A 17,029-nucleotide genomic window follows, 5' to 3' on the forward strand; every position below is an offset into this window, starting at 1 on the left:
TATTGCTATATACCTGAAACTAACACAACATTGTAAATCAACTATACTTCAATTAAAAAAATAAAATTTAATTTAATTTAAAAATATTTACTAGATTTAATATGCTGTAATAAATGAATAATAACATTACAAAATTATTTCCAGGCATATTAAGAAACAGGACCAAGAGGGAAAAACAGACACAGAAACAGACTTGTAAGTCAGGGGTTGGCAGAATTTTTCTACAAATGGCCAGATAGAATTATTTTAGGTTTTGCAGGCTATATACAGTCTCTGTTGCAAATTCTTCTATTTTTTCACAACTGTTAAAAAATGTAAAAACCATTTTTAGTTCATGAGCTAAACAAAAACAGGCTGTGGGCCACATTTGGCCCGCAGGGTATAGTTTGCTGACCTCTGCTATAGGTAATCCAGGATCTGGAGTTATCAGACAAGGACGTTAAAGAATTGCCATTAATATGTTCAAGAAAATATAAACCATAAGTAGGAGAATTTCACAGAGAATTGTAATCTAAAAAAAAAAAGAGTCAAATGGAAATTCTAGAATGAAAATGCACAATAACTAAAATCAAGAACTCAGATGTGTTTAACAGCTTTTAACTTTTTAAAAGCTATTAAAAACAGGTTTTAATAGCTGAAATAAGAGATAAAAATAACATACAAAATCCATAGGAGAAACGTGAGACAGTGAAAAGGATTAATATCCGTGTAATTAGAGACTCGTAAGGAAAGAAGGACCAGGACAAAAGCCATAACTTAAAAGATAATGGCATGAATATTCCAAAACTGATCAAAGATATCAAGCCACAGATTCAAGAAGCACCATGAAAACTGTACAGGAATAAGTACCAGAAAAACTATACCCATCTTATAGTAGAATTTATAAAATCAACAAGAAAGAATCTTAAAAACAAAGAAAAGATACATTAAGAGCAATACTAAGATTTCAGCTGACCTAACAAACGATGGAAGCCACAAGATAATGGTATGATACCTTCAAAGTGCTAAGTAAGTTAATTGCTGATCTTTGTTTTCAGAGCAAATGTCTTTAAAAAATGATAAATATATTATCAAATAAATAAAAACTGAGATAAATCATCACCAGCAGACCTTACTTTAAAAGCACTAAAAATTAGTTTTGTAAGAATAAGGAAAATGATTCTAGACAAAAGCAAGGAAATGCAAGAAAAAAAGAGAAGCAACATAAAGGGTTAAAATGTAAGGGGAAATCTAACAGGATATTAACTATACATATAATAAAAATAATGACTTGTGATTTTAAAATATATGTAGCACTAATGACTACCTATATACTTACAATTCAATACCTTTAAACCCCCTCCTTGGGTCCCTCCTGCTTCCCCTCCAGAGTTAACCACTATTTTGAATTTTGTGTTTATCATTACTTTGTTTCTCTCTAGATTTTTACCACATATGTACATTCCTCCAAATAATGTATTACTTAGTTTTGCTTGTTTTTCAATTTATATGAACAGGACCAATTTGTAATTTTTTGCTTGACATTACATTTGTATAACTCCAGTGAAAAAAATCCTTCAGGAATAAGGTAAAATAAAGACATTCTCAGATGATGGAAAATTAAGAGGACTTATCACCAGCATAAGTGCTCTAAAAGAAATGCTGAAGTCTGAAGGGAAATGAAACTTGGAACTTTAGGACTGAAGGAAGAGCAAAGGAAATTGCAAATATCTGGGTAAATGTAAAAGAATATTTTTCTCCCTTTATATTTAAAGTGGGTTTCTTGTAGAGAGCATACAGTTTGGTCTTTTTTTTTTTTTTCATCCAACCTGACAATCTATCATATATTAAGTATGTATATAATAAACCCTGGAGTAACCACTAAAACAAACAAACAAAAATACAAAGAGATATAGCCAAATACTCAATGGAAAAATTAAAATGGAACTCTAAAAAAGTTCAAATAATTCAAAAGAAGGCAGGAAACAGGGAAATGAAAAACAAACAAACAAAAAAGAAGGGACAAACAGACAACGAATAATAAAATGGTAGACGTAAATCCCATCAAGTCAGTAACTACTTTAAATTTAAATGGTATAAACACAACAATTAAAAAACAGAGATGATGATGAATTGGGCAATTGGGATTGACATGTATACACTGATGTGTATAAAACCGATGACTAATAAGAACCTGCTGTATAAAAAAATAAATAAAATAAAATACAAAAATTCAAAAAAAAAAAAAAACAGAGATGGTATATTGGATTAAAAGCAGAAGAAAACAAAATCCAATGATACAATGTCTACCAAAAGCCCATTTTAAATATAGAATAGAATAGAGAAGAAGGGTTAAGGGATGGAAAGAGACATACCATTAATCAAAAGAAAGCTGGAGTGGCTATATTAATATCAGACAAAATATACTTCAAAATAAGAAATATTACCAAAGATAAAGACAGAAACTACATAATGATAAAGAGGTCAATTCCCCTCAAAGAGATAACAATTCTAAATGTATATGCACCTGACAACAGATCTTCAAAATGTACAAAGCAAAAACCTAATGAAACTAAAAGGAGGGACTTCCCTGGTGGCGCAGTGGTTAAAAATCCACCTGCCAATGAAGGGGACACGGGTTCGAGCCCTGGTCCAGGAAGATCCCACATGCTGCAGAGCAACTAAGCCCGTGCGCCACAACTACAGAGCCTGCGTGCCACAACTACTGAAGCCCGTGCACCTAGAGCCTGTGCTCCACAACAAGAGAAGCCACCGCAATGAGAAGCCCACACACCGCAATGAAGAGCAGCCCCCGCTCACCACAACTAGAGAAAGGCCACGTGCAGCAACGCAGACCCAACGCAGCCAAAAAATAAATAAATAAATTTATTTAAAAAAAAAAAACAAACTAAAAGGAGACATAGATAAATCCATAATTATACTTGGAGACTTCAATATTTTACCTTTCAGTAATGTACAGAACAAGTAGAACAGAAAATGATCGAGGATGTGAAAGACTTGAACAACACTACCAACCACCTTTGCCTAAAGCGCATTTATAGAACACTCTGCCCAGCTATAGCAGAATAAACATTATTTTTAGTGCATGTGGAACATTCATTAAGATGGACCATATTCTGGGCCATGAAACAAACGTTAACAAATTTTAAAGATGTAAAACCATACAAAGTATTTTCTTTGACCATAATGAAATTAAAATTCCTGGAAAATCCCCAAATATTTGGCGATTAAGCAAAAATTTCTAAATAACACCAGTCAAAGATGAAGTCACAAGGGAAACTAGAAAATATTTTAATAAAATGAAAACAGGCTTCCCTGGCGGCACGGTGGTTAAGAATCCACCTGCCAATGCAGGGGACACGGGTTCGAGCCCTGGTCCGGGAAGATCCCACATGCCGCAGAGCAACTAAGCCCGTGCGCCCCAACTACTGAGCCTGCGCTCTAGAGCCCAAGAGCCACAACTACTGAGCCCGCGCGCCTAGAGCCCATGCTCCACAACAAGAGGAGCCACCACAATGAGAAGCCCGCGCACCGCAAAGAAGAGTAGCCCCCGCTCGCCGCAACTAGAGAAAGCCCATGTGCAGCAACAAAGACCCAACGCAGCCAAAAATAAAAATTTTTAAAAATAAAAGTAAAAATAAAATGAAAACAAAAACATGACATAGCAAAATCTGTGGGATGCAGCTAATGAGTACTTATAAGAAAACTGATGGCCTTAAATGCTTATATTTTTTAAAAAACTAAATCTCTCCAATCAATGATCTAACCTTGCACTTTAAGGAAATTAGAAAAAGAAAAGCAAATCAAACCTCCCAAGAGCAGAAGGATGAAAATAATTAAGAACATAAATCAAAGAAACTGAAAACAGAAACAACAAAGAAAATCTATAAAGCCAAAAGCTGACTTTTAGAAGAGATGAATAAAATTGATAAGCCTCTAACCAATCTGTCCAAGTGAAAGACAGAAAATATAAATTACCAACATGAGGTAATTACCAACAGAAGGATTTAAAAAAGTGACAGCATTACAGATCCTATAGATATTAAAAGGATAATAAAGGGATATAACAAATAATTTTTGTTCTTAGACAATGTAAATGGAATAATTCCCTGAAAGGCACAAACTCCCAAAGCTCCTTTAAGACACATTTAACCAAAAGAGATATGAATAAGTTACCTTATTATATGTTTGATTTGTAGTAAGATACTACTTTCCAGGGTGATGTTCAAAGCACTTGTTAGGTACCGATTGAACTCCTCAAAGAACATTTCGTTCCCTTCTTCATACTTCCCATAGTTCTTTGAGTACTCCTTTTGAATGCAGTGATTAGTCAAATGGCAAGTTTTATCTTGGAAATTATCCACATGATACGGTTCTGAAGCAGTCCGAAGTACACCCTCTCTATAGAGGTAGATATTATACTGATGATCCACCAAGACCCAGCTTCTGCAAGTCAATAAAATATTCAAGTTACCCAAAGTTTCTGCATATTATATACATCATCCCCACACCTTGATTTTTCTGGGAGGAAACAGAGGAAGGAGGTATGTTCTAAAATTATACGAGGCAAGCCATAACAACACTGTAAAGCAACTATACTCCAAAAAAAATTAATAAAAAAAAATATACGAGGCAAGCCATGACAGCTAGCCAAGATAGTGGCTTATCACCATAACGAGGCAAAGAAAACATTTCACCACAACTGACACAGAGACTTTGATCCATTCAAAAGATACAGCATTTCGAAGAGATCTGAGTGGCTTGCTTGTTACGGTTAATCTATGAAACCTCCAGTTGCCATGTTTGCTCTTTTAGTAATCTTAAGAAGACCTTCTGCTGAAGCTGATCTGACAGCACTGGTGTTCGAGAAGCAGCAAGTCAATGTGAAGGCACCTAAGTGACAAAGAGTCCTGGATGGGGAGATGACAGTAAGGCTCAGGGCAAGCTGGGGCAGGGCTTTCAGCTTTTGAAAGCACCATGCCACCTCCTTCTCCTTGCAGGTCCTTTGCTCGGAAAGGTAAAGTCCAAACCCCTGAGGTGTGTTCATGAAAACCTGAAAAAGTGGGACACTGATAATAAAGTGAGGACATGCTCTTTGGCAGGATCCCATGATCTGCTGTGACTGTATTATGTGTTCTATGTATATCTCTCTGCTTCTTTCGTAAAGCAAGCCCCACACACTGATATCTTTTCTTTGGATCCACAAGTCATTTTCATTAAAGAGAATATTAAAAAAAAAAAAAAGAAAGAAAGAAAATTCATCATCTTAATAACATTTTCTAGAAAGACAAGAGAAAGAGTGAAAGAAAAACAGAAGCTCGGTTCTGTTCAGCCGCACTCAACTCGGGGAACATTAAACGAAGTCCAATATTTCTCTATAGTCCACGTCACCCTCCTCATCACACACCACTGCATTTTTTCCAGATTTGTAAAACAAAAACTCCAGACACGGAAGCATTACCGGATGTCAAACTTGCGATGACCTGGCTCCAGAAGCAGCGGCCGCTCAAGGTATTTCTGGATCACATGCACCTGGCCCTGGTTGTCTATGAAATCCAGCAGCTCCGCAGCATCCGAGGAGATGAGGATGCCTTCACCTAACAGGGCAAAAGCAAACCATAATCAGTCCAGTTCGTCCCAAGAGGAAAAGCTCTCTGCAAAGCCAGAAAGGAAATTCTGACAGCAGGTAAAAACCGACAGGAGGCTGTTACTGGCCAACTCGCTTTTCGTTCTCCATCCTTTCCCTCCTTCCATCTCTCTCACTCTCCCCTCTCCCCACAAAAGCACCAGGGTTATCCAACCCTCTCTCCATGTAGGATTGTAAACACTGTCATGGCAGGCTCCATGAAATTTCATTCTTATGGATATTCGAAGGGTCTAAGCACCATAAATAAAGGCCGCTCTACTTTTGGTCACTGGCTACCACAGTAAAGGCTGTATGCTGCTTACGACCAATAAACCGACTGGAAACACCATATCTAGTAGAAACATCAGGAGGTTAGGGCATAAAGACAAATGTACAAGAACATTCCTGCAGCGTTGTATTAGAAAAAACTGGATACATTCAAAGTGTCCATCAACCTAGAGATTGTCATACTGAGTGAAGTAAGTCAGACAGAGAAAGAGAAATATCCCATGATATCACTTGTATGTGGAATCTAAAAAAATGGTACAAATGAACTTATTTACAAAACAGAAATAGAGTCACAGATGTATAAAACAATCTTATGGTTACCAGGGGTGAAAGGGCAGGGGGAGGGATAAATTGGGAGATTGGGATTGACATATACACACTGCTATATATAAAATAGATAACTAATAAGGACCTACTGTATAGCACAGGGAACTCTACTCAATACTCTGTAATGGCCTATATGGGAAAATAATCTAAAAAAGAGTGGATATATGTATATGCATAACTGATTCATTTTGCTGTACAGCAGAAACTAACACATTTTATTTATTTATTTATTTTTTACTTTTTTTTACAATTTATTTTGGCTGCGCTGGGTCTTCGTTGCGGCACATGGGCTTAGTTCCCCGACCAGGGATTGAACCCAGGCCCCCTGCCTTGGGAGCTCGGAGTCTTAACCACTGGACCACCAGGGAAGTCCTTAACACAGCATTTTAAACCAACTATACTCCAATAAAAATTTTTAAAAAAGAGTGGATATATGTATATGTATAACTGATTCACTTTGCTGTACACCTGAAACTAACACAACATTGTAAATCAACTATACTCTAATATAAAGTGTCCATCAATATTAGATAAATGATGCAATATCTTTTTAAACAGCTTTGAGATATTTTTTATATCCTACAAAATTCACCCTTTTAAAGTGTAAAATTCAATGGTGTTTGGTATATTCAAGAGGTTTGCAACCATCACTACAATCTAATTTTAGGACATTTTCTTCATCTCCCCCCAAACCCCATACCCACCAAGCAGTTATTCCCCATTCCTTCCTTACACTAGCTCCTGAGGACTACTAACCTACTTTCTGTCTCTATGGGTTTGCCTATTCTAGATGCTTCATATAAATGGAAACACACAATATGGGGCCCTTTCTGGTCTGGCTTCTTTCATTAACATAGCGTTTTTAAGCTTCACCCATGTTATAGCATGTGTCAATATGCCATTCCACCTTCCTATGACTAAATATTCCATTGTATGGATATACCACATTTTGTTCAATCAATTGATGGACATTTGGGTTGTTTCCACTGTTGTTTGGCTCTTTTTTTTAAAAATTTTATATTAGAGTATAGTTGACCTACAATGTTGTGTTAGTTTCAGGTGTACAGCAAAGTTATTCAGTTATACATATACATATATCTTTGGCTCATGAATAATGCTGCTATGAAGATGTGCATTGCAGTTTTCGTGTGGACGTATGTTTTCAACTCTTTTGGAAATATACTTAGGAGTGGAATTGTTGGTCATATGGTAACTGTTTAACTTTTTAAGGAACTACCAAACTGTTTTCCAAAATAGTTTGGTAATGGCTGTACCATTTTACATTCCCATAAGCAAAGGGCAAGAGCTCCATTTCTTCACATCCTTGCCAACACATGTTGTATTCTGTCTTAACTATAGCCATGCTAGTGGCTGTGAGGGAGGTGGTATGTTATTATGGTTTTGATTTGCATTTCTCTAATGACTTGTAATGTTGAGGATGTTTTCACATGCTTATTGGCTATTTATGTCATTTGTTTGTTTTGAGAAATGTCTACTTAGATTCTTTGCTCATTTCTTAATGGGTTATTTGTCTTTATTACTGAGTTATAAGAGGTCTTTATACATTCTGGATACAGGTACCTTATAATATATGATTTGCAAATATCTTCTCCAATTCTGAACAGTTCCATTATTGCACAGAATCCTCATATTGCCCTTTCAAAGCCACAAGTACCTCCCCACACCCCACTCCCCGACCCCTGGTAGCCGCTAATCCGTTTTCCATTTCTATAATTTTGTCATTTCAAAAATGTTACATAAATAGAATTATATGTGATCCTTGGAAGTTGTTTTCTTCACTGATACTCCCCTGGAAATTCATCCAAGGTGTTGTATTTATTAATGGTTCGTTCTCTTTTATTACTGGGTAGTATTCTATGGGATCAATTCATCCCAGTTTGTTTAATCATTCACCTGTTGAAGGACAGTTGAGTTGTTCCCAGTTTGGGCTATTAAAAATAAAGCTGCTATGAACAATCATGTACAAGTTTTTTGTGAATGTAAGTTTTCATTTCTCTGGACAAATGCCCACACGTGTGGAGTTGCTGGGTCATATAATTTCAGGTTTAGTTTTATAAGAACTTGCCAAACTGTTTTCCAGAGTGGCTCTACCAATTTAAATCCCCACTAGCACTGGAAGGGTGATCTAGTTTCTCCTGACCCTTACCAGCATTTGCTGTTGTTACCGTTTCCTATTTTAGCCATTTTAATGGGAGTGATAGCTCATTGTGGTTTTAATCTGCATTTCCCTAATGGTTAATGATATTGAAAATCTTTTCATTGGCTTATTTTTCATCCGTAGAACCTTTTCAATGGAATGTGTTTTCATGTCTTTTGCCCGTTTTCTAATTGGATTCCCCCCACCCCCTTTTTTAACTGTTGAGTTTTGAATATTGTTTGTATATTCTACATATGAGTCCTTTGTCAGATATAAGGCTTGGAAATATTTTCTCCCAGTCTGTAGCTTGTCTTTTCATCCTCGTGGCTGGGTCCTTCACAGAACAAAAGTTTTTCATTTTGATGAGGTTCAACTGATCAATTTTTACTATTATGGATTGTACTTTCAGTATCAAGTTTAAGAATTCTTTGCCTAGCTTTATCTCTTAATTTTTTTCTGAAAAATTATAACTTTATATTTTACATTTAAGCCCACAATCCATTTTGAGTTCGGTTTTGTATAAGGGGTGTGGTTTATGTTGAGGTTCATCTTTTTGGTCTATGGCTATCCACCTGCTCCAGCACCATTTGTTGAAAAGTCTATCCTTCCTCTATTGAATTGCTTTTGCACCTCTGTCAAAAATCAGATGGTCATTAATGTGTGGGTACATCTCTGTCCCACTGATTCATATTTCTATCCCCTCCACCAATACCACAGTGTACTGATTATTGTAGCTCTACAATACAGTTTGGGATCAGGGACAGCGTTTCCTCCCACTTTTCTTCTTCAATATTGTGTAAGCTATTCTAGGGCCTGTGCCTTTCCATATGAATTTTAGTAGAAGCTTTATGTTTACAAAAGAACCCTGCTGAGGTCTTGACACCAATCACCTCAAACCTATAGAGCAATTTGGAGTGAAGTGACATCTTTACTGTGTTGAATCTTGCAATCCATGAACATGATATGTCTACCTGTTTATTTAGGTCCTCTTTGACTTCTTTCATAGTTGTTTTGTAATTTTGAGCAGATAGGCCCTGTACGTGTTTTGGCAAGTTTATACCTAAGCATCTCATTTTCTTTGGGGTGACTGTAATTGGTATTGTATTTTTAACTTTGGTTTCCACATGTTCATTGTTAGTATGAGATGAAAAAGATATGAGATGAGTTCACCGTGACTGAATCTGTCTTTGCCCATCCATAAAAGAAACTAATATGAAAAAATAAAAATAATTATGTTAGGAACTGGGTAAGACTACGGGTAACCTTTCCATTTCCCTTTAATGTTAGGTTTTCTTTAGTGATAATACTTTTTAAAAGGAAATGAAATTGGGTCATTTGTAGAGATGTGGATGGACCTAGAGTCTGTCATACAGAGTGAAGTCAGAAAGAGAAAAACAAATATCGTATATTAACGCATATATGTGGAATCTAGAAAAATGGTACAGATGAACCTATTTGCAGGGCAGGAAGAGAAACGCACACGTAGAGAACGGACATGTGGACCCAGAGGGGAAGGGGAGGGTGGAATGAATTGGGAGATTAGGGTTGACATATACACACTACCATGCGTAAAACAGATAGTGGGAACCTGCTGTATAGCACAGGGAGCTCAGCTCGGTGCTCTGTGATGACTAGATGGGTAGAATGGGGTGGAGGGGAGGAGGGAGGTCCAAAAAGGAGGGGATATATGTATACATATAGCTGATTCACTTCATTGTACAGCAGAAACTAACACAACACTGTAAAGCAATTATACTCCAATTAAAAAAAAGTTATAGGGCTTCCCTGGTGGCGCAGTGGTTAAGAATCCGCCTGCCAAAGCAGGGGACATGGGTTCGAGCCCTGGACTGGGAAGATCCCACATGCTGCGGAGCAACTAAGCCCGTGCGCCACAACTACTGAGCCTGCGCCCTAGAGCCCGTGAGCCACAATGGCTGAGCCCGCACGCCTAGAGCCCGTGCTCTGCAACGGGAGAAGGCACTACAATGAGAAGCCAGCGCACCCCAACGAAGAGTAGCCCCTGCTCGCCGCAACTAGAGGAAGCCTGCACGCAGCAATGAAGACCCAACGCAGCCAAAAATAATAAATAAAATAAATAAATTTATTTTAAAAAAGTACCTGTCTCCTTACTTTCTTCCCATTATTTTTCCATCTACTAGCATCAGAGATATTAATTTTCAATAAGAAATAGTCCGTAAGGAAATTGCATAAAGAAAATAAGGTTGGAGCATACAAGATGGGATGTGGCCAGATTGCGGAGAGCAAGGCATAAATAGGTGACAGAGGTAGAAATGCAATTGATTTTTGTGTTGATCTCATATCCTGCGACCTTGTTGGACTCACTTTTTAGTTCTAGGACCTCCCACCTACATTTTTAAAAAAATATTTATTTATTTATTTGGCTGTGTCAGGTCTTAGCTGCGGCACGCGGGATCTTCATTGAGGTGTGCGGGATCTTTTAGTTGCAGCGTGCAGGATCTTTAGTTGCGGAATGCGGACTCTTAGTTGCGGCATGCGGGATCTAGTTCCCTGAACAGGGATCAAACCAGAGCCCCCTGCATTGGGAGCACGGAGTCTTAGCCACTAGACCACCAGGGAAGTCACCCACCTACACTTTAGATTTACAGCCCATCTCTACTTGGGTCTCATGCTTTCAGTAAACATTATTTTTCTTCCCAATATATTTTTAATTGAAGTATAGTTGATTTACAATGTTGTGTTAATTTCTGCTGTACAGCAAATTAATTTAATGATTCATCTTTCCTAAAAGCCAACCCCTTTTTCAACTACCCCATTTCTATCACTCCCTCCACCACCTGGTTAGCCTCTTAAACAAGAAACAGCAAATCAACTTGGGAAACATCCTTTTCTCTCTCTCTGGATGAACATAATTCATTCTGTTTCATTTCCCTTAAGAACCACACTCAGATTTCCTGGTTCCTCTTTATTCGCACTTGCCAGTTCTTCAGTACAGACTTTAGTCTCTCCTCCTCCACAGCACCTTGCATACTCTTTTTAGAATAACCATCCTAAAACACCATTTTCCTACTAATGCCCTGAAACTACCCATCATCTTATTTCCTAACATAATTCTTTTCATTTTTTCATATTACCTTCCTTTATGTAATATGGCAAAGACAGTTTCAATCACAGCAAACTCACCTCATTCTTTTTTCACTTCAGTCAATATTTTCACTGTATCTGCATTAACTTCACAATGTTAGTGGCCAAAGAAATATCCCATTGTGTGGATGTAAAAAATGACACGTTTACTGACTGCTGGACAATGGGGTTGTTCCTAAATACAATTTTGCTATTACAGGTAACACAATGGTAAATGTCTTTGCTGTAGATCACCCTTGTTACTTTTTAACTATCTCCCTGGAGTAAATTTTCAGGAATGAGATGAGTGAGCCGAAAGCAAAGGAACCCTTTCTGACTCTTGCTCTGTGTGATCCTATTGCTGCTTCAAAGGGCTGTGTATCACCACTGGGAGGGAGCAGTTCACAACAAACTCAGCAACACAACCACTGAAGGGTTTTGTTTTCTTATTTTGTAGATGTAAAATGATACGTAAAATCCACATTTATTTTGTAAGTTTTGTATACCAGTGTAGCATGTTTCCATGTGTTTGTTAACTGTGTTTCTTACACCGTTTGTTTCTATCCTCACTAACTAAACCTGGAGGATATTTGTTTATATCCTCACTAAGTTATGAAGTTGGGGTTCTTCTAGGAGCTTCAAGGTCGCAGTCACAATGGTTTTTTTAGTTCTTTGTTCCCATCTCAACATTTAGCTAATCTGGAAATAAATGCATCATTAGCCTTCTTTCTGACTAGACTATGGGTCCCCAAGGGCAAGAGAACTATGTCCGTCTCATTTATCTCTTTATCTCCCTCCAAACGTTCATTACTTCTCTTATTCATTCATCCATCCATTCAATACATATATTGAACCTTTGCTGCATGCAAAGGTCCATGCTGTCCTGGCCCCAGAGACAGTGCTGAGTACAGATGTGACATGGTCTGATTGTGCTCTAACAGGATCTCTGTCTGCTGTATTTTGTGTAGACTCTGGAGAATGGCCAAAAACAGGAGAACAGGGAGCAATGCTCCAGGTGACAGGTGAAGGTGACTCAGATCCCACACGGGGGGTGGAGGAGGTGGTGAACAGTGGCTTGATCTGGATATAGTGTGAAGTTAAGCCAACTACACCCAGCATGTAGTAGGCACTAAGTATTTGTTTAACAAGAATAAAAGTCATTCATTCAGCCTATTGGTTTCATTTTGTAATTCCCAAACAAAACAAATCCACACCACTTATCTCCTCAACTCCTAAAGCAAAATGTCTTCTTTGTTCGGCATTTTATTCTCTCTTTACCTCCCTCTGCTGCTGAGCAGTACTCCATATCTTGTGTTGGTGAGGGTCCAGGGACCACCTAGGTGGGATCTCCCCACGACTGGACAGATCCTTCTACCCAGGGCCCTGCCTCACTCATGCTTCTCGCGCCAGTCAAGTCCCTGACACAAGGACACATGATAGCCTCATAATGGCCATCCTGATTCCAGCCCCGATCCAAAGGAGGAATCTGGAATACTGTGGATGACTATTTCCTCTTTCAGTTCCCCCACTTACTATTAGAACAAAGCTAGGGGACTCTCCTGGAGAAGAAGTCCCAGGAGGGGAGGGAGAAGTAGGTGGGGTACCTGGCTTGTGGCAAGAGTCCAACTCTCCCACTTTCAGGAGATTCCAGGTGATGCCCTCCTGTCTCACGGTTGGTGGAAAAGAAGGTGAGGTCCACTGGACCAGGGACAGAAATGAGTACCAATGGCCAGATGGTCTTCCAAGGCAATAAAAGAAGAAGTAAGTTCAAAATGGAGTGGTTTTTAAGAGAGCGTATGACGGTAGTTATAGAGAGGGACTGTGTCCATGTGATCATTACATTGGCAGCTGCCTACATTTTAAGCCGGAGTTAGTATGACGTACCTTATGCCTTCCCCGCATTCACTCAACACACATCTATTAAGTGCCTATGGGGAGGGTACAGAGATGAACAAGACAGAAAGTCTGTGTTTATATGGAGTGTGCAGGATTATGGGGGAGGTGAACAGATAAACTAATATGTAATAGAGTGCTGGGAAGAGGTTAGTGCAAGGATGGAAAATAAAGCAGGGAAAAGGATAGAAAGCAATGGGCACAGAGGTTATTTTAGATCAGAAAAGCCTCTCTAAAAAAAAAAAAGAAAAAAGAAAAAAGAAAAGCCTCTCTGACAAGGCAACATCTGAGCTGAGAAATGAAAAATAGTCCATGAAAGCTCATTCCAGGTACAGAGATGAATTTAGAGCATTTTAGGGATGCTAGGCAGGTGTTAATGGCTACAGTACAGGGAGCAAGGCCAAGAATAAGAGATGAGATCAGAGATACAGGCAAATATCAAGTGACGGAGACTTCCACCAGGACTCGAGTTTATTCTAGTTGCCTTGGGAAGCCAGCTGGTAAGTCTTGAGCGGGGAGTAACATGATCACGCTTCTGTTTTTAAAACATCACTCTGTCCAAGAGCAGGAGAGCTGCTGTGAGCAGGTGCTGCACTTACACAGAACAGAGAGAAAAGGAGCTTTGATAAGTGAGAGCAGTGGAAACGGCAAGAAAAAGTCCATTGCAGACTTTATTTTGAAGGTACAGTTAGCAAGACCTACTGATGCATTAGGTATAGATTGTAAAGCAAAGAGCAGCCAAAGACGACTCCTAGGTTTGGGGATTCAGAGGCTGGGTGAAAAGTGGAATCATATACTCCACGGGAAGGTGGAAAGAGGAGCAGGCTGGGGTGGGTGAAGTTGGGAAGGAAATAAAGAGTTCTAGGGCTTCCCTGGTGGCGCAGTGGTTGAGAATCTGCCTGCCAATGCAGGGGACACGGGTTCGAGCCCTGGTCTGGGAGGATTCCACATGCCGCGGAGCAACTGGGCCCGTGAGCCACAATTACTGAGCCTGCGCGTCTGGAGCCTGTGCTCCGCAACAAGAGAGGCTGCGATAGTGAGAGGCCCGTGCACCGCGATGAAGAGTGGCCCCCGCTCGCCGCAACTAGAGAAAGCCCTCGCACAGAAACGAAGACCCAACACAGCCAGAAAAAATAAATTAATTAATTAATTAATTAAAAAAAAAAAAAAAAAAGAGTTCTATATCAGACACGTTAAGTTGAAAATGCCTGCTGTTGGATGTGGAGCTTAAAGGGAAAGACCTCAGCTCGAGTTTATTCTATTTTCGAGATACTCCTATTTTTTTATTTTATTTTACTTTATTTCACTTTTTTATTTTATTTTATTTTATTCTATTTTAGTTGATCTGGAGATACACGTTTCTAAGTCACCAGCACACAGATATTTTAAACTATGTAATGAAACGAGGTCTCTACCCTCGAGGATTCAGATTAGAATAGCCACTCATCTAAAGACATCGTTTGAATCTAACAAAACACAATGGGAACCTACGGGGAAGGGAGAAGGGGCAGCAGTGCCGACTCACCTTTGGCTCCGGCTGATGACTTTGCAATCCAAACGTTGCCCTCTCCATCTTCTTTCTTTCTATTATAAGAAGCCAGGAAAAATTCTCTCTCATCTGTCCTTGAGCTATGGATTGGCGGGTGGATTCCATTCTGAGCTGGAGCAACTGGGGTCTTGAGGTTGGTTGGATAAATCACATAGGACTCGGGGAACCATATGCAGGACTCAGCCAGTTCTGGGCTGGTCTTGATGAGCCTGGCAGAGGACAGAGGGTCAGTCTCTCTTCTGAGTACCCTCTGTCCCTCTATTCAGAACAGCCAGTGCTTTGCCCCAGAGCTCTGGAAGGAAGCAGGGCACGACCAGGGCTAGGTCTCCTTCTTATCCCACTCACGGGGCAGACCTCCAAGGCACCACAGGGCAGCTCACAGCTGTTCCACGAGACCTTATAGGCATGCTCCAGTGAATTCAAAAGGGGCTTAACGTCCAGAACTTTAGCTCCTTTTAAAATGCATCTTTAGGGAAACTTAACTTGAAGTAATCGTGAACCAACATCTTTTCACCAAACATGCTGTAGCTGAGCTAGACCCACCCTAAAAAAACAAAGTGGAGAACTGGGGAAACTATTTGGATTACTAGCAAAAATACCACCTTGGCCCAATTCTGGAGAGAAAAGGCTAATACTCAGGAATCTGAATTATCTAAAGACATTTTCGTTCTTCATTTCTTGCTTTTAGCTCAGCCTGGCTTCAGTGACAGAATAAAGGAAGAATCTTTCTAATGGAACCTGGGACTCCAGTGGTCATAACTAAACACACCTCCTGCCCCCCCTCAAAAAAAACCCCATAATATAATGGAAAATAAAGAAAGGCCCTGGGCAGGCACTTAATAAACACAAAGGCTTCACACTGTATCTCCTCTCCAATCAGACCCCTGGGGGGAGGCTCTAGCATCGCATTTCACAGATGAGGCACTAGGTCACAGAGAAGTGAATTTCCCAAGATCACAAAAGTAGTAAGAAACAAGCAGGATGCAAGCCCTGAATCACTCCCATGTCCTAACTCTAAACTTATCCTTGGGAATTCCCTGGTGGCCCAGTGGTTAAGACTCCGTGCTCTCACTGCCGAGGGCCCAGGTTCAATCCCTGGTTGGGGAACTAAGATTCCTCAAACCGCGAGGTGCAGCCAAAAAAAAAAAAAAGAAAGAAAATAGAAAGAAAAAACCTACCCTTGCTCCCCAGGAATGAGAGGAGGGAGAAACCTGCCCAAAGACATTCACAGGCCTCCCCTGAGCTGCACTCCCTCTTCTATCTAGAACAGAACTGTTAAAGCCTGGGTTACGATTCATCAGCAAAACCCAGCCTATGAGCCAATGGCAGAAATAATGAAAAGAAACTTTAAACTGAGATTTTAAATAAAGCTATGTTTAAGTTAGAGGCAATGGAATTTAACTTAAAGAACTCAAAGGAACAAAAAATCAATACATTTCTAACTCACTGACCATTCAGCTCTACCTGCATTGTCCAATACGGCGGCCACTAGCCACGTGGAGCTTCCAAGTGCTTCCAAGCACTTGAAAAGTGGCCAATGCAACTCGGGAACTGAATTTTCCATTTTGTTTAGTTTTAATTTAAAAGCTGAACCATTGTAAAATATGTTTCCACCAAGCACAACATTACTGTTTCGGTAGATGACGTTTCACTTTAACCACCACGTGACCTCAGATGTTGTTGTTAGAGGGTGGCGTGCATGTCAGGCGTGTGTGCTGCTTCTGGTATTAGACATAAATGCATCACTGTTCTACTGGGGGACAACAGATGGATTCAGCTCATGTGAATTTTTTTCCAGGCACTGATGAAACATTATAATGTGTTTATTAGGCACCCAGCCAAGTTACAGTAATAGCTAGGTAAATCATAATTGGTAAATAACGTATAATTAGTCTTCTAGTTAAAAAAATGAGCATGGACAAACTTTTAAGTTTAAAACAAAGGCATTCTACTGACACAGAATTGAGTGGGGATGCAGAAGCTAGAACTATGACCAGACAATAAAGAAAAAAATAAGCACTAGAAGAAGACGTGTCACAAATTTCCTAACAAATGGCAATTACAATTTGCTGTGGCAGGAAAAATG

General features: G+C 39.3%; 1 protein-coding gene across 4 annotated transcripts in view; it reads right to left on the bottom strand.

The window, feature by feature from the left end:
• TTL (tubulin tyrosine ligase) overlaps positions 1–17,029 on the bottom strand; it is a 38,170-nt gene that overhangs the window by 13,275 nt on the left and 7,866 nt on the right. For all 4 annotated transcript variants that reach the window (XM_061211256.1, XM_061211255.1, XM_061211257.1 and 1 more), the window contains exons 3-5: positions 14,920–15,152; positions 5,462–5,597; positions 4,177–4,446 (exon numbers count right to left, since the gene is read on the bottom strand). In XM_061211256.1, coding sequence (XP_061067239.1) covers positions 4,177–4,446; positions 5,462–5,597; positions 14,920–15,152 — 639 coding nt within the window. The remainder of the gene's footprint in view (positions 1–4,176; positions 4,447–5,461; positions 5,598–14,919; positions 15,153–17,029) is intronic.

This window comes from Eubalaena glacialis, chromosome 14, assembly GCF_028564815.1.
Source record: "Eubalaena glacialis isolate mEubGla1 chromosome 14, mEubGla1.1.hap2.+ XY, whole genome shotgun sequence".
Classification (NCBI taxonomy): domain Eukaryota; kingdom Metazoa; phylum Chordata; class Mammalia; order Artiodactyla; family Balaenidae; genus Eubalaena; species Eubalaena glacialis.